Raw genomic sequence first — 26,482 nt, forward strand, 5'->3', positions numbered from 1 at the left:
CTAGCAAGCACTAACTGAAATGTGCCGGGCCTTGGCTGCAGGACTAGTGATACTAATGACTCTTTTCAAGACAAGCCCGGGCCCTGTGGATTCAACTCTTCCTCAATTTATGTTGTGATAGGTAATAGGAAAAGAACGGCGAACGAGCACTTAACTGCAAACTTAGCAAATTTAGCATCCATTCCTCGTCAGCTATAGCCTGTCCCAAAAATTGAAAACACACTAACACTAGCCTTACTAAACGTCAGGTCTTTGGCAGGAAAATCATTTTTAATCAATGATTTTATTATTAAGCACAATCTAGATTTTATGTTTTTAACTGAAACCTGGTTAGACCATAATAACAGCGCTGCTGTTCTCATTGAGTCAGCTCCCCCTAACTTCAGTTTTATGAGCGAAAATAGAGTGAATAAGAAAGGAGGTGGAGTCGCCATTTTGTTTAATGACTCATTCCATTGTACGCAAATATGTTATGGAAATTTTGTTTCTTTTGAATATGTGGCTCTTCAGCTAAGGTCTTCCCCTCAAGCGATGTTTCTAAATATCTACAGGCCACCTAAATATTGTGCAACCTTCATTGATGACTTCACTGAACTGCTGTCTATAATCTGTATTAACTTTGATTGTGTAATCATTGCGGGTGATTTTAACATTCATGTTGACAACCCCCAGGACAGGGGGACCAAAGAACTGTGTTGTGTTTTTGAGAACTATGGACTGACTCAGCATGTGACAGAGCCCACTCACAATAAGGGGCACAGTCTGGACTTGATCGTCTCCGAGGGTCTGAACATTTCCAAGGTTTTGGTGACTGACGTTGCTCTGTCTGATCATTCCTGTGTTTTCTTTAACGGCACTATCTCTGTGCCCAAAAGTGTCCAAACAAAGATAATCAGAAAACGGTATATCACTGAAAACACCAATGAAACATCTATTCAGCTTTTCTCCTCCACTCCAACCCTCTCTGGGCTCTCAGTCACTGAGCTTGTAGACAATTTTAACTGTAAAATTACAAATTTTATTGATGCCATTGCTCCCACTAAGGTCAAAGTTGTCTCTGTAAGAAAGATCTCCATGGAGAAATGTCCTACTGGTGAGAACAGAAAAAAGAGAGTGTAGGAAAGCTGACGAAGGTGGCGAAAAACAAATCCTGGTCCATTAAACACCTATAAAGAGAGACTTCGCTTTTATAATTTGGAACTGAGGATGCAAGGCGGTCCTTTTTTCTCTGATATTATCTCTAGAAACAATAATAATTCACGTGCTTTGTTTACCACTGTCAATAGGTTAACAACCCTCCAGTGCCAGTAGCATCTGAATTTTTATCTACCAAGGCCTGCAATGGCTTTGCATCCTTCTTCAAAGACAAAATTCAGAAGATTAGACAAACGTCGTGCCTCCATATCAAGTACAGGATATGTGTTGTCACAGTGTTCAAGCAAAACTAGTTCCAATATGACAGAATTCATATAATCAACCATAAAAACCTGGAGGACATTATACAACATCTGAAATCCTCCTCCTGTTGCCTTGATATTCTACCAACGGGGTTTCAAAAATGTTTCGACTTGTTTGGCTTCTGATCTTCTACAGATTGTGAACACGTCTCTTCTTTCAGGTATCTTTCCACAGGAAAACTGCAGTCATCAAGCCTCTATTAAAAAAGAACAATCTAGACACATCAATAATGAGCAACTATAGGCCGATATCAAACCTTCCGTTTTTAAGTAAAATCATTGAAAAAGCGTTTTTTCTACAACTTAGCCATTTCCTGTCACTAAACAACAATTTTGATACCTTTCAGTCGGGTTTCCAACCACACCACAGCACTGAGACGGCTCTTGTCAAAGTCTTTAATGACATCCACCTTAACACAGATAGTGGCAAAATTTCAATCTTAGTATTACTTGATCTCAGTGCTGCATTTGACACGGTCGACCACGACATATTACTAAACCGATTGGAAAACTGGGTAGGACTTTTTGGCTCAGTACTAAACTGGTTGAATCCTGCTTACAGATAGGGATTACTTTGTGTCAATAGGTAATTATACATCTGAGCATACAAATATGACGTGTGGAGTTCCCCAAGGCTCTATTCTGGGGCCTCTTCTGTTTAACATCTACATGCTCCACTGGCCAGATTATGGAGAACAACAAAATAATTACCATAGTTATGCTGGACGACACACAAATTTACATAACCTTATCGCCAGGGGACTATAGTCCAATACAAAAACTGACTAGTGCATCGAACAAATTAACGGCTGGATGTGCCAGAACTTTCTGAATTAAATGAAGGAAAAACTGAGGTGGTTGTTTTTGGAGCAAAAGAGGAACGATTAAAAGTCTGCGCTCAGCTTCAAACAACAATGTTAAATAAACAGACAAAGCCAGAAATCTGGGTGTAGTCATGGACTCAGACCTGAACTTTAACAGCCACATTAAGACAATTACAAAGTCAGCCTACTATCACCTTAAGAATATATCAAGGGTTAAAGGACTTATGTGTCAACAGGATTTGGAAAAACTTGTCCATGCTTTCATCTTCAGTAGACTTGACTACTGTAACTGTCTGATGGATGTAAAAAATCCATCAGACAGCTGCAGCTGATTCAGAACGCTGCTGCTCGAGTCCTCACTAAGACCAAGAGACTGGATCACATCACTCAGTTCTGAAGTCTTTACACTGGCTTCCTGTGTCTCAAAGATTGATTTCAAGTACTGTTGTGGAAGTTTCTGTTCAGCGAGGGGGAATTTGTAAAATGAAGAAGAGACCTTGTTGAAACAAAATAAAGACAGGCTGCAGACTGGATTAAAGTTTGGATATTCGGTGAAAGAGTTTAATTATTTTCTCGAGAGAACAATCAACAAAATGACGAGAATGGCAGTTCACAATGAAACAGAGTAACAGAGTGACACCCAATTCTGGTAAATACAATCAGTAATACACTTCTTATATGCAGTGCCCCAAGGAAACCAACCCTTGTTTGGAAACCAGTTTAATCTCAAACATAACAATCAGTGGACCTCAGGCAGACAGTTGGGCTCTTACGTATTTCTGAATCTGTCCCTCGTGTGTCCAAGTGTCTTGACCGGTCATTCTATCTTAGCTAAAAAAGGACATCTTGTCTCTTGGATAGGCTCTGGTCTCGACCTGGGACCTGCTATGATAACACCGTTCTAGGCAACTGTTTCTGTCAGGCTCCACGTCATCTATCCTTGGTGGGAAAATGCAAAGTCATAACATATCCAGTTGTCTCCTACAAAGAGATCACACTGAGGACAGATACAGGAACCAAATACTCTGAGAGGCATTTAAGATATATTATGAATAAATTTAAAACGAAAATCATTGGTTACATGTAATTTTCCCATTACAGTACTCTTGCTAGTTTATAAATCACTTAACGGTTTTAGGTCCAAAATACATTTCTGATCTGCTAATACACTATGAACCACCCAGACCTCTCAGGTCATCTGTGACAGGTCTACTTTCTGTCCCCAGAGTCAGAACTAAACAGGGTGAAGCAGCTTTCAGTTTCTATGCTCCTCATGTCTGGAATAAACTCCCAGAAACCTGCAGGTCCGCTGCTACTCTCAGTTCTTTCAACCATCCACTAACATTACAACCCCAGCCCACAGAAACATCCACAGGCCGCCCCCAGACAGCTAGCAACCATCCACTATCATTACAGCCCAAGCCCATGGACACATCCACAGTCAGCCCCCAGCCAGCTAGCAACCATCCACTGTCATTACAGCCCAGGCCCGGATACATCCACAGTCAGCCCCCAGCCAGCTAGCAACCATCCACTATCAGTACAGCCCAGGCCCTGAGACACATCCACAGTCAGCCCCCAGCCAGCTAGCAACCATCCAGTATCAGTACAGCCCCGGCCCTAAGACACATCCACAGTCAGCCCCCAGCCAGATAGCAACCATCCAGTATCATTACAGCCCAGGCCCACGGACACATCCACAGTCATTTATGTCTAAAACACTGGGAAAGATAATAAAGATAATAAAGAAATAACACTCAAAAAGACAAACTTGCTAAAGAAATTCACTGGCGACCAACTGCAATCATTATATCTGAGAAAAGTAATTTAGTTATTTTTTCATGCTCACATTAATAATAATTTGGGTGGTGCCCAAAATGGCTTGGTTGCTGTGCCTAAGCCTTATAATGACAGGGGAAACCCTCAGTAATTTTAGCTAGCTACTTGTTTTTGCGATGACAAAAATTATCAATTTATAAACTAAGTCATCGGCAATTCCACTAATTATAACACAATGCAAACATGGCAACACAACAGCTGGGACAAATCACAAATACAAGCCTTATGTTAATGTAACATTAACATGTAACAGTATTAATGTGTCACTTCAAGTTGGAGATCTTTGGAGTTCAGTTTATATGCTATTGGTAGAATGAGGACAGGATTACTGTAGACTGTCAAACTATATTAACTAATGCAAATACTATTTTTGCATGTTAGGCAGGGTTAATAACTGCTCACCTCAAGCTAAACCCGGACAGTGAACAGTATTTGAGTATTTAAGTATTTGTAGTGATATTAAGATAATGTCATGTAAGTGTCTGGCTGTATTCAGTTTTGTATTGACAACCTTATTTTCTAGGGAAAGTCACTGACGTAACTATATGTAGACTGTTGTCAGTGTCGAAAAACAAATGTAAAGACTATTTTGTGACTAAAACTAATATATTATATATTTTCATCAGAAGACTGAAACTGTTTAATGGTGTATCAAACAAGTACTCTGACTCTCCACTTCCTCCAAATACATAATAGTTCAACATACAGTATACCTCAGACTGCGACAAAGAGAGATATTTTCTAAATATACATGGTACGTTATTGTACAGTTTAAAACAACAGCTTTCTTTTGGCAGTATGTTGTGCTTGATTATGTCAAAACCTTAGAAAATGTATTTTAAAAGCAAGAAAGCCATAGTCCAATAAGTCCGTATATATATAAAGGCATTAGATGAGCAACAGGTGTTTCAACAAAAAAGCACCATGATGGATGGTGTTACACCCTGTTTCTGTAATGGCACTTGGAGATGGAGAAGAAAACATTTGCATTGCCAGCTCAGTTAAAAGCAAAAATGTGAAGCCACTGTTAATACCACTCAGCATTCTAATTCAAACTGGTGCTATTGATGCAAGCTAGTGCTATCACTTAGTTTTAGTGGTGAAAAGGATGGCCAATTATGGAAGATTAATGTATGACTATTGCCATCTAAAACTTTTCAGGTGTGTGAAGCACCTGTCAACTTAATGTTGGAAAAGTCCACTATAAATTAAATTGATACAGGGTACTGATCCGATACCAGTGGGTCGTATGTTTTATTATGTTACAACAGCTGTATACTACTATCCCTGTATGAATGGGAAAAAAATAGTTAAGTAGTGTTGAAAAAAAAAAAAGTGTCAAAAATAGGAACAAATAACAGTTAGATAAAAGTTAGATAAAAAGCATCAACAAAAGTGTTGATTTTCAGTTTTGACGGGAACACAACACAAGGGTTAAGCCATTTTAAGCGTATAATTTGAAAGGGAGGATGAACTTATGACCCTCATAGAGAAATTCTGGATCTGGCCTCGCCCACCCCCGCTACTCGCGCTATGCAGAGGGCATTTCCCACCTATAGTTTGCTTGCTCTGGTCTACATCAGTTGATGTGTTTGTTAATTTGTAGGGTTTTCTGCTTGGTTCAGTTTATTTTCACACGGTAAAATATCCAAGCTAACCAAAATGCATCACTACAAACCACACAAGAACGTTCACTCTGCTTATAGGTCAGATGTATCTGGGAGCAACAAAGGAAATACAGGAAGAAGGTCCTGTGTCCTGGACAAGTGCATATGTTTTAATACGGTCGAGCTGGTAAATCATTTTCCAGACAGTAAATCATTTTCCAGACAGTAAATCATTTCCAGACATTGCTTCCCGAGTGAAGTGACTGCGTCTGCTCGGCGAGACTTCGCTCTGCTCGGCCTGTGCCTATCTGGGTTTTGATTGTGTATGCTCTGTTTCCTGTTTTATTTTGGTAGTCTTGTTTTTCTGTCTTGTCTTGTCTTGTTTTACTTCCGGTCTTGTGTTTTACTGCCTGTTTGATTGTTCTGCCCCGCCCTGATGTGTTTCCATGTTGTATCCCCTGTCCCTTGTTACACCTCTTGTATCTAGTCTCTGTGTGTCCCTCTGTCCTGTGTCAGGTCATTATTTCTGTTTGGAGGATCTATGAGGTCGGTCTTCCAGTTTTGTCTCTATCTTTCTGGTTCCAGTGATTCCTGTTTTGTCTTTTACTTAAGTCCTGGATTTCTTTACCTGCTGTTTTTTGCTGGACACTTTTTGTTGTAAAGATTTTCTTTATTAACCCTTGTACGGTATTTGGGTCATATTGACCCATTTCAAATTTTTACAAGAAGAAAAATGGACACAGTACATTTTTTTCTACCTGAAAATCAATGGCTGTACCTTATTTTCTGTGATAAACATGTCTTCCTGACTTAATTCAGAAAAAAATATTCTGGCTATGACCATAATAATGATCACATAGTGGATTTTTAACATGAATTATAACTTTATGACCAAAAACGAATCCCACTTCCATTTTTAATTGTGTGCTAGTAGAGACTGATTTCATTCCCTAAACATAAATGGTATCTCAATTGTTTGAAATTGAGATAAAGACAATATTTGTTAATAGATTATGAAGTAAAAATGTTTTACTTTTTAAAACCCCAAATAAGTTACGGGTCAATTTGACCCGAGGGATACAAGAAGGTCCTGAAAGTGAAGATAATACAAGGGTTAAATATTCAACCCTAATCCTATTCTGCTTATGATCTCTGCACTTAGGTCCTACATTCTCTAAAGCGCGGGCCTACCGTTTTCAAACTTCAGCGGGGGCTAGTGTGACCAGGGAGATGCGACAGGAAGCTGCTACAGTGTGCATGCTGTGCCGCGTCGCAGACACACCTTACTACAGGAGCCGTTTAGCTCAAACTTGGAGTACACCTTGTAGTTGGGTCGGATGACAATCTCACCACAAAATGAATCCTACTGAAGCTTACCACAGTTTGTTTATACTCGGTCCGCACCCAAGTGCGAATGCAATGTTCACACCTGCCCAAAGGGACCACACAAAGGGCTGAAACGCTCCAGGGTTCGATTCATCCCGACAACAACACCAACCAGGCAGCTGAGACTCATTCAGTGACTATATTCTAGTATCTGGTTAACATCAGGATGGCTAGAAACATTAGACTGATTCAGCCATAGCCTACGTCTTTGAGCCACATGCTGGATCCAGACAGATGGCGGCGGGATGGCGTTCTCGCCACGCCCCGCAGACGGCCGTCTCAGGGAGACAAGCGGCTCTGTTGGGTGGCGCAGATGGAGGACGCCCCACTTGGCGAGCTTTCCTTAGTCTGCAGCTAAAGTTTTGGCATCCTGTCTGAACTCGGCGTCAGTCAGACCCAGACTTAAGCTTGCCCAGGGTACGTTTGAATCTCAATTTTCTGCACTGATCTCCCCCCCCCCCCGTAGTAGAGGAATGACCTCTGTAGTAACAAACTTTGCACACATACATGTCAGTATAGTCAGAATGGACATTTTAGGGAACATTAACACAAGAAAAGCACATTTTTGAAAGGAAGTGGAATTTAAAAATGTTAGGAAATAAAAACACCACAAGTAACCTGGTGCTTTCACTATCCATGGACAAAATAGTTTTTTTCAGACTTTTCTAATTTGTTTATTCCTCAATTTTAAATTTGGACGTTTCACTTTGGACTTATGTACCTGATATGATGTCTGTAGCCAAGGCCTGCTGCTGGTCAAGTGAGCGTCTCCGCACCTCTCCCTGTGGCTCGGGGCGCAACAGTGACGTCTGCCCCCCCGCCGTCAGCATACAACCTGCAGTGACAACACGGATCATCGGACATCAGTTCCCCCTCTTCTCTGAGGATACGCTACTGTACAACTGTAATTTAATGAGACGAGGCTATCACACTCCGCTGAGCACAAATCCAAAATGACTCATACACAGGCATTTACAAAACATTTCTACATAGTGGACTCTGTCTCACCTGCCAAGTTTCCTCCCAAAAGAAGATATCCCAGTCCCATACAACTCAACATTAAGGGATTTTCTATGTGCTGCTCAGTGCCTCTGTCTCTGTCTGTCTCCTCTGCAGCCTCAGCTGGCTCTGAGCTACTAACACGTTGAACCCCCAGTCACACACACATGCAATCTCCACACAAAGACATACACACACCACACACACAAACAAGAATGCGATCACCGTCGGGGAGTCTGGGTTTGGTGTGACGTTTCACTGTCTGTCTGGTTCAGGTCCCGGGCCCTGCCAGCTAGCACCTCCCCTTGCACTCCTCAACTTCCCATAGCCCAAGCCTTCTCTCGCTCCTCTGCAGTAGCCACCCTTCAACTCCCAGTCTACAACCAGGGGTCCTGATTGGACCGCATAGGCCAGAACCCAGAATAGCAGATTTGGTGTAGCTGTTTTAGGAGTTGAAGGTAAAAATGGAAGGAGGAGAAGAAGAAGAAAACATGCCGCGAGGGAAAGGAAGGTGGAGGGTAAGAGAGGAAGATGAAGGGTTGAATAGAAAGACAGCAAGGAAGGAGAGAAAAACAGGAAAGAGGATTCAAAGAATGAGTCCGGGAAAAAGACAACAATGGAAAAGGGAAATAAGAGAGCAGTTTAAGGGAGGAAAAGAAAAAAAATGGATTGTAACGGGGGAAGGAGAGAGGGAGGGGAAGGCAGAAGAGAGAACTGAGGGTGGAACCCATGGCATCCCTCTCCCAGCAGCGTTCACAGAGGGTGACAGTGAGGCGAACAGACAGGACGCCACCCAAAGTCACAAACGCTTCCATATATCGGACGCACACAGGGGCCATGGTGGGGTGTGCATTGTCTGTCTCGACAGGGCGCAGAAAACCCTCCGTCGGCAGGGACACTGACTGATTCAAAAACACTAGCACTTGTCCTTATGGTCTGGTATTTGTGTCTGTCTGCCTCTCTTTGAGTCTCTCTGCTTAGGAAACACACATAAGGTCACAGTAGAGTTAACACAAGGCTAAGGTGGCCAACACGAGTGCACCTAAATGCACTGAGTGTCTTCTGCTCTTAGTTAAATCCTTGAAGCAAAAATGTGGCATGAAACAGGCGGATGTTTCCCCCGCTGCGCTGCGCCGCTGTCCAAGGTGCTGAAATCAGATTAAGCAGCTTGGAAAGGGCAGTCAGGGGCACTGGTATGAAAACCTCTCATTTCTCTCCCACTACTGCATTTGTACCCCTTACTGTGCCACTCTGGTTGGCCTCGGGTAAATCCCAGTCTTATCTAAAGCTGTGACCGGAGGGTGTTTTTGAATTGGGGGGGGGGGGGTTACATAAATACATAACCTCAAAGCTGGTAGCTGTCTGGTAAGTACGCATCACTCAAAGAAAATATCTCTTAGGCAAAACTACCAACCCTATTATATAAAAAAACAACAACAACTAGAGAGTCAAAGTAGATGACTACTAGTAGTGGTATTTAAAAGGATAAGTTATGTTTCAACAATGTCTTTATTTAGTTTTCATTTTAACAAAGAGCTAAATACAAGTAAATTAAAAATAAAATAAATTATATAAATCTACATTAGTATATGACTGTGTGTGATGTAGTATATGACTGTGTGTGATGTAGTATATGAGTGTGTGTGATGTAGTATATGGCCGTCTGTGATGTAGTATATGACTGTGTGTGATGTAGTATATGGCTGTTTGTGATGTAGTATATGACTGTGTGTGACGTAGTATATGGCCGTGTGTGTTGTAGTATATGACTGTGTGTGATGTAGTATATGGTCGTGTGTGATGTAGTATATGACTGTGTGTGATGTAGTATATGACTGTGTGTGATGTAGTATATGACTGTGTGTGATGTAGTATATGACTGTGTGTGATGTAGTATATGGCCGTCTGTGATGTAGTATATGACTGTTTGTGATGTAGTATATGACTGTTTGTGATGTAGTATATGGCCGTTTGTGATGTACTTAATGGCCGTTTGTGATGTAGTATATGGATGTTGTGATGTAGTATATGGCTGTTTGTGATGTAGTATATGACTGTGTGATGTAGTATATGGCCGTGTGTGTTGTAGTATATGACTGTGTGTGATGTAGTATATGGCCGTGTGTGATGTAGTATATGACTGTGTGTGATGTAGTATATGACTGTGTGTGATGTAGTATATGACTTTGTGTGATGTAGTATGTGACTGCTTGTGATGTAGTATATGACTGTGATGTAGTATATGACTGTTTGTGATGTAGTATATGACTGTGTGTGATGAAGTATATGACTGTGTGTGATGTAGTATATGGCTGTTTGTGATGTAGTAAATGGCCGTTTGTGATGTAGTATACAGTGGGGCTCGAGGGTTTGGGCACCCCAGACAAACCATGTTTGTACAAGTATCTCTTTATAGTGGAATGGTGTAGCACAACTCCAGTGTCTCCAGGTCTCTCTGGATGGATTGTGCAGTCTAACGAGGGTCTGGACTTGCTTTTCTCACAATCCTGCGAGCTGTTCTGTCTGATATTTTTCTTGGTCTTCCAGATCTTGCTTTAACTTCCACTGTTCCTGATGACGGCCATTTCTTATTTACATTCCAAACAGAGGATATTGGCATCTGAAAACGCTTTGCTATCTTCTCATGCCTTCTCCTGCTTTGTGAGCGTCAGCTATTTTCATTTTCAGTTTTCTAGACAACTGCTTAGAAGATGCCATGGTGTTGATTGTTGGGGCGAGGTCAGATGAGTCTGGGCATTTAAAACCTTAAGATTGACATCACCTGGTCTTTCCAGACGATGACTGAGAACAATCCATGACACGTTCAGGTCTCAGCTTTCCAAAGGGGGCATTGCATGCTAGGACTCTGCAGGGTGCCCAAACTTTACCCAACTTTTTGGCTTGTACCTTTCACCAAACCGTGCACTAGTTGATCTCAAACTGGACTGTGGTTGCATGCTTTTCATTAGCAAGCTCTGACTAGCAGTTTCCTCATATGGCTGATAGCCTGTGGGCTAGTCTCTGTCCTCCAGCTGACCTCCTCGGCCCCTCTCTAGTCTCTCCTTAATGACATTGAGGAACCACACTGGCTGCGTCAGGGCCTCAGCATGACCAGGAGCACACACAAAAGACACAGTGGTAGTATTAAACATGGCAGTTTTAAGGAGTCTATTCTCCTTGAACCTACTCCTACTGAGAATATATATTGGCTCTTTCATCAAGTGGGTGCACTCTTGAAACAGGGCCATGGTTTAAATGGGATCTATAGGAAGCCAAGCCAGGGTATAACTCCTCTGGTGTAAACATATATCAGGCTACTTGTGCAGTAACAATATACAGTAAATGACTAGCCTATATCCACGACGTTCCACTTCCGGGATGGCTCCGGTGCCTCAAGAAATTGAATAAATTGTGATTAAGTTTTAGGTCCTTTTATGGTTGCAACCCACCACAAAACGAAGCAGAAGAAGTTTTAGTTAATTTCCGCTCTGTTAGCACACATGGCGGGTGTCAACAAAATGTACGTCCTCCGGAGTAAATAGAAGGCACTCAAACACAGAGATATGTCTCAAAAAGAGTTGTCTCACAGCGGTGCCAGAGGGAAAATAAAAGCCAAGTCGCATCTGCATCATCATAATGATGTGTTGATAGCATCGTTGTTTTCTTATTATAGCTTGATATGTCGCTATCAGCTGGCACATAAGCACTATTACAACTTGTCCAATATTGCAAAAGTTTTCTTGAATGTTGTGCGATTCAGTGCAAAATTGAATGGAAACACCTTAAAATGTCTCAAATCAAATACCAATATGATCGCAAAACAGCATGTGACGTTATTATGCACAGGGATTTATTGGCTTTAAAGCCTTTGGATGGAAACACACTTTCACCAGCTTTATTTACAGTTTTCAACTTTCTGCTAAGATATGTGACTTTTTCACATGAAAATGCAGGGATTATGAAATCATGCAAGCCCCGCATTATTTTTGTGCAGAAATCATCAATTTATGCAACAAAAGTGTGGCGTATTTGAAAAAATGCGGCCCCCCCGCATTAAGAAAGGGTTCTTTCTTAAACCTATAAAGTAGTACGCAACTATTTTATATTAATGAACGTCTGATACATTCAAGCCATTGCCAAAGGAGTTGATACAACGCTAATCAGCTCCAAAAACTCTCTCTTTATTTCTCAGTACGGCTATGTTTACAAAACGGTGTTGGCCCCGCTACTTTCGCGTGAAACAGCTCAAGTGATGCGTTTTACGTCAACGCTGAAGAGTCCATCATGGTTTTTAATCCACCGTTTCCTCCTTGAGCCGCTAGCAGGTTTTGGGGAGGGGTTGGGGTAGTGCGTGAACACCGAAGACTTGCGTCATTGTGGACAGTGTTCTTGTCATTACTCAGAAGTCCTCATGTGGGCAACAGAAACTTTACACTATGGCTTTAAATCCACAAAAAAATGTCCATATCAAATGAGCTCATTTGATTATTATTTTAGCTTAGTGCCATGTAAGCTTAATACCAAACCTGGCCACTTGTCAATGCATGGCGCCCTATGGTTTTCTAATCTGGGATGAGCAGGCAGGATAGGCTGGAGTCCTGCAGCTGTCCTCCAGCTGACCCCAGCCTCTCCCTACTCCTCTGCCTTAGCCTCAGCTCCTCCAGCTAAGATACATAGACACTATGAACAAGCTGGGTCAGGGCTGCTGCAGGACCACAGGCGCACGATGACGGTTCACCAGGAGGACAGGGTGCAACTCTGGTGAGGACGAACATACAGAGTGTACTGTTCAGCCGGGACAGAACATTTATCATACACTGAATCAGGTTGAATCAGCCAGTAGTACAAGACATGGACCATATTCACGTATTATGGGGTATCATTCTTTAAAGTAAAGAATAAGAGCAGTTAAGTCAAAGTTTTTTTTGTTCCCTTGCCTGGTTGGGCAATGTTAGCCTCTTGTCTCACCTGGGGTCTGATCAACAGTAAATTCATCAAATTCGGTGTCCATAACGCCATTTTCTAATGGGTCATATTTCACGGAAACAGTGTGAGCGCCATGGCAAATCAGCCGCCAAGGCATTGGTCACGGTTTGTCACTCTGCCTGAGGAGAAAACACTGTAACATTACTCACGCTGTTGTCTATTTAGTTGTCATGACTTCCCGAGGAATGACGTCCTGTCACTGTTCCAGTTGCTCACACTCAAAGGGGAGAGAGAGAGAGAGAGAGCGCACATGGCGGTTCGACTGAGTTCAGTGGAACAGACTGAAACCTCATTTTAACCACTTGTGTGTTGTTAGTTGTACTTGCCCGACGTGGCGTTTTAGTTGGCCCCGGGCCATCGGACAACCATTATTATAGAAGAGTGAAATGAAAGGGTGAGAGGAAGAGGGAAAAGAGGAGGCATGAGATGAGATAACTCTAGGGTAAAATAGGTCTGAAGAGTAGATTGGAAGCGCCAAAAGGACTCCAACAGTGTCTCTGAGATTGGAAATCCCATCTATTGACAACCACATGGTACTAGCCTAGCCACAGTTTAGAAGAAGGATTAAAGGGTTTCCCCTTGTAGTCTGGCATTTGTAGAGCATTCACTGAGCATTCAGCCTCAGTGACATGAAGAGACTTCCTACAGTGTATGTTGGGATCTGATATGTTATAAGATCAAAAGCTTGGCCTGGTTTTAAATAAGCCAGCCGCCAACCCAGCCAACACTGAACTTTTACTACTTTTTACAAATCCCGCTGCAGCTACTGAAACACATATGGACTTGACACACACAGACGGAAAACCCACATCAACAAAACACCCAAACCCACGTCATTCTATTTTGTTATACCCTATGAGGCTGTACTGATGGATGTGTGGTGTGGACAATGCAAAAGACAGAGACAGCAGAAATGTCCAGCTTGACTGCTATCACTGACGAATACAAAGCTGATATGTCCTTTAGCCTGGTTCCAGAACATCTTGGATTCTGTCTGGTGTTGGCTGGATGGCTGGATTAAAAAAATCTCTACTTCAATTCAATTCAATTTTATTTATAGTATCAATTCATAACAAGAGTGATCTCGAGACACTTTACAGATAGAGTAGGCCTAGACCACACTCCAGAATTTACAAGGACCCAACAGTTCTAGTAGTCTCCTCCAGAGCAAGCAACAGTGCGACAGTGGCGAGGAAAAACTTCCTTTTAGGCAGAAACCTCGGTCAGACCCAGGCTCTTGGTAGGCGGTGTCTGACGGACCGGTTGGGGTTAGTGGCAATAACAAAAATAGAAAAGAAAAAAAAATACTTGGTCTTTCTACGTAAAGTGGTGACAAGGGTGTTCAAGATTGAGCTGTACAATCTGTAAATGGACTAGTAACAGCTTTTAAATTACCGTAGCAAATGCTACCGCAGCCTCCGAGTCAACTGAAAATGTAAACGGACTATTCTTATATAATGCTTTTCTAGTCTTACCGACTACTCAAAGCTCTTTTACATAGTACATTCCATAACCAACCATTCACACACTGCCGTACAAGGTCCCACCTCCTCATCAGATAAATGACACACATTTACACTCCGATGGTGCACCATCGGGGGAAACTCGGGGTTCAGTGTCTTGTCCAAGGACACTTTGACACGGGACTGCAGGGCCAGGGGATCAAACCACCAACCTTCCGGTTGGCCGGTGACCACTCTACCACTGAGACACAGCCGCCCAATATGACATCGGTGGGATGGATATGTCCTCGCTACTGACTGGAAAAACAAAACAAAATATGAATAAATGAAGTAAACCAGTGTTATTATCAGGAAAGATATCCACAGACATGACAGTAGTCTTGGGTCTATAATAATCAGAATGTATATTCACTTTAGTCAATCAATCTTAAATATCCAACAATCTATCAATCCACACTAGGGTGCGATACATGGTGGAAAGGGGCTTTATTAGCACGCAAATGTCAATAACAATAGTTTATATGACTCTTAAATCACTGTGTTTTGTACTCCCTTTGGTTGCACTTATGCACTTCCTTGACATATTACACAACAAACACTGTGTGAGACATACTGTAGGTCAATACATCTTTGACTGGCATTTATTGCCATCGAGGAAAATAAAACACAAACAAAACTGTCATCTTGGATGTATTGTCCAATGCATCATGGGATAGACTCTAGCCCCTTGTGGGGTATAACACATGGAGAGATTGATTGCCTAGAGCCAGATTAGCGTTGCCCTTCAGACCCAACAATGAGCTAATGCCATTTTCAATGAATTTTTGATCTTTCTGGTTGTATCTTTTCCACCATAATTACAGATAGGTCCTAAAATGCTGTATAAAACAGACGATGAGACCAGACTCTGCAGGGTGAGAAGTCAAGAGGCTAATGCAGAGATAGTATCAAGTCAGTGCGAGAAGTTAATGTGCATTGACAGGCAGTACAGAGAAGAAAGCTACATTGGATGTGATGCCTCTATAGTGTTTTGTGTGTTCATGTTTCCACAAGAGGCGGGTGGTTGATAGAACCTGCAGGTATCTAGGCCCAACACCACACACACACACACACACACACACACACACACACACACACACACACACACACACACACCCCACACACACACACCACACACCACACCCAAAACGGACAAGCTATTCTTCTTCCTCCATTCCTTTCTTTATATCCATGCCTATTATGTCATCGTATCTTCCACACCACTTTGTCCTTGCCTGAAAACAATGCTGTTTGTCTGTCTGGAAAGAGAAGAATAACACTGAGGCAATCCCTCTGTGGCTACTTTAATCCCACTGTAACTTTCTCTCGCCTTTCTACATGTCAGTTTTTGTTAGTTTTTATTGTCAGGATTATGGCGTTCAGCTGCCGCAAAGGATTTTCTGACTACCCTCAGTATTTTGCTCGCTTACATTTGCATTTCCAGCTGTCATGCTTTCTAGCAGTCCTCACTGTCATGTATCACCATTCATACTCCTAAGCCGAGCAGGGGTGGGGGGGCTATTTAGCTCCTAACAGCAGGGATTGTGCAGTCAGTACCTGTCAACTCAACAGATGTAGTGAACAAGTGCACACTTCAAAGACTGTAAAAATCGCTAAATAGTTAACCATGTTGATGCTTCCCATCCAGACCGTTTCACATATAAAGCTCAAAGGCAGCAAAGAGGGAGGCATTTACTCAGTCAAACACACACACGCACGCAAAGCATACACATTCCCAAGCATTGTCTGTCTACATCGGTGAAGGAGGAATTAGGTTGCTTTTTTTTTAGCTCGGGGATTAAACTTGCATCATAAATATTTAAAGGAGATTTATCCATAATTTCTACCAAATCGGTTCTTCAAGTAAAAGAGGATGACAGCATGAGTTTGTCAAATTATACCAAGATGGTGATGTGCTAAGCTAAAAGTTAGGAGTTTTCAATCAAACAAAAAAAGTTGAGATAATGAAAAGTTGGCTCGGGTCACTGGGAGTTCGAATGCTGACACCTACTGGATGTGTTTCCAACGAGTCTCCAATATCCAACAGGGGTGGGGGAAAAAAATCAATACAGCATAGTATCGCAATATTTTCAGTGGCAATACTGTATCGATACACAGGCACCAAGTATGGATCTTTTATTATATATGTGTTGTCAGTTTGTCTGCTTGACAATCCCATTTTGCAGCAATACAATTAAAGTGAGATGAACAAACAGAGAAATGTATCTTTTTAGACAAAACAGATGTTGACAAAGTTTCCTTTTGGGGACCTCATTTGAAATTGGGAAAAATTAGAACTTTGAGAACAGGTAATAAACTGCAATATATTGCAGAATATTGCAATATGTTTAAAATCGTAATAATATCGTATCATGGCAGCCCCGGCCAGTGTATGAATGTGTGTGAATGGTGAATGTTTCCTGTAGATGTAAAAGCGCTTTGAGCAGTTGTTAAGACTGGAAAAGCGCTATATAAATACAGCACATTTACATTTACATTTAAGTATCGTGATGACATCGTATCGGGAGGCGTCCGGTGATTCCCACTCCTAATATCCAATCAATCAACGGACGAGACACCACAGCACACGTCCTCCACACCCCCCTATCTCACTTGGAAGAAAAAGTAAGCTATGTTATAATGATGTTCACTGACTATAGTTCAGCATGTGACATCGGAACATTAATATAGTTCCATCCAGGCTCGTCACAAAGCTCGAGTACTTGGGATTCAACGCCTCACTGTGCATGTGGATTCTAGACTTCCTGACAGGCAGACCCCCTGGCATTGAGGTTGGCAGATACTCCTCCTCCACCCTCATCCTTTACACCGGAGCACCTCAGGGCCTCATTCTAAGTCCCATGATGTACTCCCTGTACACAACTGTGCGGCCACTTACGACTCCAACACCACCAGCGAGTCTGCTGAAGACACAGCCGTGGTGGGTCTGATCACAGACAACAATACCTGAAAGAAGTAAAAGGACCTGACCCACCAATGTGAGGACAGCCCCATCCTTGTTAATGTCAGCCAGAATTAAAAAACAAAAGTGAACTTTGGAAAGAGGAGAAAAGGTACCACACACCCTCTAACATCTACGTGTCCTCGGTGGGGAGGGTGGACAGCTTCAAGTGCCTTGGTGTCCACATCGCTGAGGGCATGACCTGGGCCTTTCCTACTGACTCAGAAGCCTGAGGAAATTCTGGGTATCCCCTCAAATCCTGAGGAATTTCTACTCCTGCATTATCCAGAGTGTGATAACATGACTGTGAACATGACTTCCTGATACGGCAAAAAGCTACAAACAGGACTGCAAGTCCCTGCAAAGAGTGGGTTGTTTGTCTGAACATACAATAGGCGGACCCCTACACTGCCTAAAGGATATTTACACAAGGCGTGGCAAGAAAACGGCTAAGAGAATCATTAAAGATGAGTCCTGTGAGTATATATTATAACAATACTTCCTGTATGCGTTTAACAAAAAAATGCATTTTAACTAACAGGCTGCAGAAGGCCTTTACTGTGAAAGAAACAACCCAAAAAAACTCATGCAAATAAAGCTGGTGAAAGTGTTTCCATCCAACGGCTTTAAAGCCAATAATAACCTGTGCATGATGACGTCACATGCTGTTTTTACGATTATATTGGCATATCGGATTAATTTTAGACATTTTAAGGTGTTTCGGTTCATTGTCGCACTGAATCGCACAACACTCAAGCAAACTTTTGCAAACACAGTTTTTCTAGACAAAATGGATCGCGAAGTCTACCAACTAGTGATCAATATTGGACAAGCTGTCATAGGACTTATGTACCAGCTGATAGCGACATATCAAGCTATATTAAGAAAACAACGACACTATGAACACGTCACTATGATGATGCCGATGCAACTTGGCTTTTATTTTTCCCTCCGCGCGAGACAACTCTTTTTTTTGAGACATGTCTCTCTGTTTGAGTGCCTTCCATTTACTCCGGAGGACATCCCACGGCTTGTCCTAACCTTTGTTGGACATTTCCTTTGCAAGTTCCTGATAAACTGAATTCAAAAAGTCTCTCGTCTCCTCGTCTGTCCACTTCCATCTGTCTTTGTTGACACCCGTCATGTGTGCGGAAAAATGGACGAAAAGTAACTAAAACTTCTTCTTCTTCGTTTTGTGGTGGCTTGCAACCATAAAACGACCTACAACTTAATCGCAATCCATTATTTATTCGGCAAATAACGCTTCCATCAGCGTTTATCGCACAAGCCGCATATCAATCAAGAGAAAATCCAATGAGGCCGAACATATGTCCTTTGAGTCGAGTTGACTGTTTCCATAAGGCATTTTTCATTCAACATCACTTAATCTGGAGGAAAAACATGTGGATGGAAACATAGCTAATGCTAGCAAGGGGTGAAGAATGTCTGTACAAAAGTAAATGGGAATCCATATAAGTTGCTACAGCAATGAGCCTATGATGTTCACCTCAATACAGTAAATCAATAAAGTATAAACCATGCTGCAGGGATGACTGGAGGTTGAGGTCCTCAAATGATGTATGTCTTCACTGTGTGTGGAGAGAAGCATATAATGGAACGCAGGGTGGGGTATATCTAATGTATGCATTAGTCTCCCTCTTTTTTGCTCTCTTTAATCCTTTTGAATCATCCTTCAAGGGTAATGTCGGCAACCCGCCGTTTTGGGTGAGGCTGACTAGGGGCTGTGATGTTCATGCATTAAGTGTGGTGTACACTCTGAAAGTGTACACCGATCCCTACACCGAATGGCAAAAAGGACTAGTTCAATTCATCTCTTTCTCTCCCTACTCTCTTAGTCTAAGTAGGGCAGGCTGCCCCATATAGACTAGAACACCCAAACACGCCACTGCTGATAGAGAGGATTGCACAGGTCAGGCTGATATCTGGAGGTTACCGTATGGTGCATTGAACGGCGATCCAGGAGTAAAATTTGCGAAGATAAGGGCGTTGCCTTTCAGTTTAAAACATAGAGACAATGTATTATTATTTGGGTAAATTTATCTATTTGGGTACAGAAGCTCGTCAGAATTGTATTTTGACTTAATTTTTAACTTATATTTAAGTTGTTGGTCATTGGTGCTTCATATATATATATATATATATATATATATATATATATATATATATATATATATATATATATATATAACAGAGTATCTGCAGGTTTCACCAAGTCAAATTTAAGACTTTTTAAGACCATTTTGAATGAAATTCAAGACTTTTGTCACATCAACTAAGCCCCAAATTGAGAATTGAGTATCTCTAAACTTCCACTTTCCCACAGCCGAAGAATAAAATCGATTTTATGTCTGTGGTACAATCTTAAAGAGACTTGCACCAATAACACGAAGCTGATTGGCTGCAATATAAGTTGCATGTTGGTCTTATTTGTAGTCGTAACACAGCAAAATTATATTTGGACTAGCGACAGAAAGAACTACAACACACAACAGAGCATTAGAAGTAGCGTTGCATGGATGTAGGGAAATTAAGACCTGTTTAAAGATTTAGTGTGGGACTTTTTGATATTAATGAACATTTGTTACATTCAAGCCATTACCAACTGAGTTGCTACAAAGCTAATTAAGACAATCAGCACTACACAACTCTGTCTGGATTTCCCAGTATGACTATGTTCAGAAGATTGTGTCGTCCGGTGAGTTTCCCGCGCAGATATATAGAAATATATATATATATATATATTTACAGCGTAATATTTTATAGCTGTATATTTTATAAGATATGTCGTACCTGATTATAAGTCGCATGACCAGCCAAACTGTGTGTATAAACACAGTATGTATTTTCACATACTTACCGTATTTTCCAGACTATAAGTCACACTTTTTTTCATAGTTTGGCTGGTCATGCGACATATCTTATAAAATATACAGTATACAATTTAACAAGGAGGATGAAGAATTAAATGGATTCAGTGATGTGGAATGACATCTGGGGCCAGTTGTTCAAAATATTTAATCTGGATCAAAATTATTTGGAATTGGAAATCTCTTTTTTTGCTATTCAGGATCAGGTAATCTGTCTTACTTTTATGCCGGTTTTTCAAAGCAACATTGGACTGGATCACCCTGATCCAGATACACAGTTTTCAAGATTACCAAATCCGGATTACCAGTGCTCTAAATAGGACAACATATCACAATGTGGGCTACCAACTACGTACAGAACAGGTAGAAGAGCCAAGATGGGGTCACTCTAAGTGTTTATTTTGAGACAAAACGCAAAAATAACTCCCACTTCTATTCTTAATTTCTTTTATGACCCCTCATCTGAGCCACCACAAATAAAAAACTAATATACATTAACAAATACAATGTGGACATTTTTGAAAACGTCTTAAAAAAAGAAGAAGTTAAAAGCGAAGTAGTAGTAGTAGAATGTTCAGGGTTCTTCTTCATCTAAGGAGGAAAGACCAGAAATTTGTATTAGATTGTTTCCTTGAAATTAATATACGGTGATGAATGAGATATATTATGATTTTGTATTTTTGTTGTTGTTATTTAAATCTGTTTGGGGGATTGTTTCATCAGGACAAGATCTTTTTTTTTTTTTTTTTACTTTACTAAACTTAACTAAGGTTAAACAAGTCAAGTGCAAAATATAAAAAGTATATACACTACATGATACAAAAGTATTATTTGAGCAATTTAAAGTTTTACTTAGTTTTTGTGCTGGAATCCACCTTGAAATCCTACCCCCTGTTGGGATCAGGATAATCCTGTTTTTTTTGGATCAAAGTTCTCCAAATCCTACTGACAAGTTTTGAACAACACAAAGTGAAGGTTTGATCCAGATTAAAACTAGGATTGGATTCCGTGATCTAATCTGATTTCAGAGAACACCCATTTTCAAGATTTGATCCAATCCCATAACCAAAATCCGATTGGTTTACCTTTGAACAACTGGCCCCTGGAGCTTGGTGAACTTGCGTACCAGAAACTAGCTTGTTGGATTTGCTGGCTTGTTATGTTTGTTCAGCCTTCCAGATTTGTTCTTTATGCTATTGTGTAGTTGAATAACTGTTAATGTATTACGTTAACATCCTGACACCTGATCAGCCTGTTGTTCTGTGTGCTACTGTGTAGCTGAATGACTTGCCTTTCCAGATTAAATGTCTGTTCGTGGTCTTGGATTTTGTGAAATTAGTCCCTAAATAAATGCGACTTATAGTCCAGTGCAACTTACATAATTTTTTTCCCTCTTCATGCCACATTTTTTGACTGATGCGACTTATACCCTGGAGCAATTCATAATCCGGAAAATACGGTAATTAAAATAGTCCTGCAAATTATTTACCTTTAGTAGCTTAGCTCCTGGTTCTTGTGCACTAAGCTGGAGAATGAGCATCATGCTCTGTCTACTCTGTGCCTCCTAAGGTGCGCCTCATTTCATGTAGCTGACTTCAGTCAGCCATTGATTCTGGAACACAAACTATAAAATACTGATAGCTGGCAAACCTCTTTGGAAAAGGCAGAAGTCCCTTTAAATCTTTTTCTATGTGTATTTTTAAGCCACAGCAAGAAGAAAAAAATGGTTTCTCTCATCTTTCTTTCTTTTTTAAAGGAAGGAGTAATGAAAACATCTGTTTTGTAACAAAAGAGGCACTGCTCCCAGAAGCAATAGAAAATGGCACACACATTAATCTCTAAGCTTCATATTGTAACAATCCACCACCTCCAAAGGTTACAGCCAGGATGACTAAGAGTCTTGTTCTCTTTGAAGCTGCTAAGATATAAGGATATCTGAAAAAGGAAATAATACTGCATACAATTTAAAAGACTGTGAGGGACAGGAATAGAAATCAACCAAGAAAAAAGGGAAAAAGCTACAGGTAGACATTAGAAGTGAGGTTTAGTTCAGGTTGGTTAGAAGAAGAAAGAGAAACCCACAAACCAGGTGAGTGTGTATTAAATATCCATTTATTAGCACAAAACGCAGGCAAACAACAGAGAGAGGCACGTCTAGAAAAAGGATTCTGGAACAAACACATAAAAGAGGCTGGATCTAAACCTTGTGGCACACATAGGACGTTTTTATGCATCTAGTAAGTAAAATTGCCAAAAATCAAAAAATAAAATACAGTACAGTGCATCTCACCGCAGGGTGAAATATCTTCTCAACTACTGTGTCTGCAGCTGGCCCTGAACATCTCTATGGAAGCCTTCAGTGATCTTCTGTCCATTTACAGCTATGAGAAGATCTGAGGAGTATAACACGTGTTACAAGTGGTGCTGTGTCTGCTATAAATGTATCCACAGATGGAAGTGTGTTCATGTACAAATCACACTGTTCCCACTTTGAAATTTCATTCTGCTAGGCCAATAACTTGTTACATGAAAGAAAAAAACCCTGCTGGCAAGCCACAGAACATTACTACGCCTCATTCACAAATGTTTCACATGAACAACCACCATCCAGATATGTTGGAGGTGAACTGAATCATATTTGTGGTACTCAAGAATGAAAAAACTAACAAAAAAACTAGTTGTCTTTCTAGAAGCATCCTGGTTTTCAATCCATAAACCGCTCCATCAATAGTTTTCACAGGGATTATTTTTTTGGTAGAAAGTAGTTCCAATGCAAAACACGGATATTTTGATCACATGTAAGCAAACACCTTTGTAAAAAAAGAAACAAAATGATGCCTGAACCCCAATATGTTGTGATAATATGCCTGTTTTGGGATGGAGGGCTATTAAAACCAACATCTATTATTAACATGACCCATATTTATAATTAAGATGATCCGTCCAAGTTAGTTTTCAGTAAAAAAATGTTTGACTGACTGAATGAATTGCTCGCACAGTGACAATGTGCAACAACAGACACAACAAACACACTGCGTTAATAGTAAGCACACACGGGAGTAAGTAAGATAAACTATAATTCAAAATGATTGGATTAATTAGGGTGAGTACTATAGACTAACGACACATTATATTGCAGTAGAATAGAAGGCAGCTGAGTAACTACAGGGCCATTCCTTACATTGTTCACAGTAATGATTGTCCATTGGAAGTCTGGCTTTAGTATCTGCATCTCTATATATTTGGTTAAAAGAAGATTGTGCAAATCAGCTCAGAGAGGTGACTATCAAAGAGGGCTGAAGCGTTAAAAGCATTACATTACAAGAAAAGAAAAAGAAAAGAAAAAAAAATACTAAAAAGCACCTGGGTGGTATAAAATGGGACATTTTTTTGCGTGCAAATTTGTGCTAGGTGCTCGGTGTTGATGGATCAGGCTTGCAGCATGGTGACTCAGATTGAAACTTTCAGACAGGAGGAAGAGGGCTGGCTGCTGGCGTGAGTGTGTGTGTGTGTGTGTGTGTGTGTGTGTGGATGACAACATAAACTTATGAACTTGCTGTCTGCTTCAGTGTGACAGTGAGGCAGAAAGGGAGAGCAACTAGAGGGACTGCAGATTTATTCCATTTGGATTTGTTTATGCCACAGTGGGCTTTTATACATGTAAAGCTGAATTATAGTGTACCTATTTTTCTTAATAGTGGACAAATATACTTTTGCAAATAATAAGGGATGAGAGAGAAACAGACAAGCGGGGGGAGGACATTTCATTGGGCACAGTGGAAATAAGTAATTGTGGAAATTCAAGTCCAAGAAGGACTACAGACAATAACAAACCACAAAACAGACACATTGAATTCAAATGGGACTGTGTGTACGTCCTAAAAGAGTTGTGTGTCGGTGACACCCAGTTTGCCCAGCGGAGTGAATCAGAGTGTGCAGACACATCATGTGGAGGAACAGCGTGTGCTGAAGCCCGGACAGCGTAGCGTGGATGAGTGTGTGTGTGTGTGCAAATATTATGTTTGTGTGCGGGTTCGGTCAAGAGTGAAAGTAATGTGGTATCCCGTCCACAACCTCAGACTTACTCCTTCATACTGGACCAAATGGGGCCATGGATAGGGTCCATACTGTGTGTGTGTGTGTGTGTGTGTGTGTGTGTGTGTGTGTGTGTGTGTGTGTGTGTGTGTGTGTGTGTTGCACAGGGAGAGGGAAGAGGTGCTCAGAAGCGGAAGCACAGCTGACTGACAGTTGGCATGGCGATGGAGGCGGGTTCTAGTCCTCTGAAGCATGGGGATTGGTAAAGGAAGACAGAAGAGAAATAACAGAGAAGAGGAAGTAGAGTAAAAAAAAAGAAAAAAGATGGTGGTGACAGCAATTAAGAGTAGAAAAAGTAAAGTGAGCGCATCAAAAAAGATTTTCATTCAAAAGATAGAAATAAGAGCATGAACAGAAATAAAAATGTTGTGTTTATGCACAGGGACGAAAAGAAGAAATTGAATGAGAAGAAGGAATAAGGGGGGAAAAGGAAGAAAGCAGGTTAGTAAAGGTGTCACAAAATCAACTGCAACTCATTTAACAAATGTCAAATACTTGACCAACGTGAGAAACACCACAATTATCTTAGTCTGAAAGTCAGAATATGACAGAATTGAATGCTGATCAGCATGGTCAAATATTTGGGAAAATATTGTATATCATACACTTGTATTTACATGCAATGCTGAAGCGTCATGCATCGGAGGTGCAACATGCAGCATCTCAACACATAAACAGACACACATCTGCATTTGCTCTGTCAGGATTCGGCTTACACTCCCAATTCTCTGGCCCAGTTCCTACTTCAACTGCCTGCGGCCTCTCCCTGGAGTCTGCTAGAGCAACAGTGATGAATGGATCCAATGCACCTCAACAAGGCCAGATGCTGTATCTACTGAAGTAGGCCCACTGACAACACTTATGTCACACCTTGCACTGTTCTCTTCTGTTACTGCTAGGGCTGGGTACCGAATAGAGGACGGGTCCCCGATCCAAAATCGACAGGACCGGCCGGACAGATATTTAGAAATGATGCTGGGCTTCAAGTCGGGCTCGGTTACATCAGCGCGATAAGGCATTTGTTGTAAAATAGTGCTGTGGCTCCTTTATGAGAGCTCTGTGTGTGTGTGTGTGTGTGTGTACGTGTGTGTGCGTGTTTGTAAAGTGGGCAGAAGAGAGATAGAGAAAGAGGAAACAGACTGTCAGACTTGGTGGAATGAGTGTAAGTTTTGTACACAGTGTGTGCAGTGCAGACTGAAAGCCACGTTCATTCATTGGCTCACCAGAAACGGGATTTTAACCCCGACGTTATTCATTTTAGAACGTCGGCCCTGGAGGTAACGGGTCTGCCCTGGTTCACCACGGTTGGAAACAAAGCAAGCCGGGAAGGTCAACACATTGAACATTTTAAATTAAACAGCTTATTAACGTGCGCCCGTGTGCGCTGTTGACATATCCGAATGCCTCTCTACAGCTGCCTAATAAAAGCACAAACCAACGTACATGTATAAGTAAAAAAAAAAAGAGATTTCGGACTCGGGTCGGGCTCAGACATAAATATCTTAATGTCTGTCGGGCGCGGGCCAGGCTCGGACAGAAAAATGCAGCCTGATCCACGCTCTAGTACCGAAACCCGGAGCCCTAAACGACCGGTCTCTACCGGACCGCATAGCAACGCTAGCAATGTCGCTAGTTAACACTACACTTGACAGCATGTACCGTTAGCCTACCGTTAGCTAGCAGCTGGATTTAACACGATGAAATGCTGACGGCTAACGTTAAACAGTGTCAAGTGTGACTGTGTTTCACTGTGGAGGATTTCCACAGTCTGCAGCTGCCATTGTCTGAAAAATAGTCTATATCCTTTGCGTGTCCAATCTGAGTTTTCTCTCGCACGACTATATGCAGCGGCTCTGTGGGAAGTTTAGCACCGCCCATGACGATTGTGATTGTTTTAAAGAAATGCCATTAAACCTGACCACGTTTTCACAGACCCT

General features: G+C 41.3%; 1 protein-coding gene across 1 annotated transcript in view; it reads right to left on the bottom strand.

Annotated features, from left to right (window-relative positions):
• LOC116672501 (microtubule-associated protein 4) overlaps window positions 1-26,482 on the bottom strand; it is a 148,415-nt gene that overhangs the window by 68,839 nt on the left and 53,094 nt on the right. Inside the window, exon 4 of the mRNA XM_032504386.1 lies at window positions 7,835-7,948. Within this exon, the coding sequence (XP_032360277.1) occupies window positions 7,835-7,948 (114 nt within the window). The remainder of the gene's footprint in view (window positions 1-7,834; window positions 7,949-26,482) is intronic.

This window comes from Etheostoma spectabile, chromosome 22 (genome assembly GCF_008692095.1).
Source record: "Etheostoma spectabile isolate EspeVRDwgs_2016 chromosome 22, UIUC_Espe_1.0, whole genome shotgun sequence".
In the NCBI taxonomy this organism is placed as follows: Eukaryota; Metazoa; Chordata; class Actinopteri; order Perciformes; family Percidae; genus Etheostoma; species Etheostoma spectabile.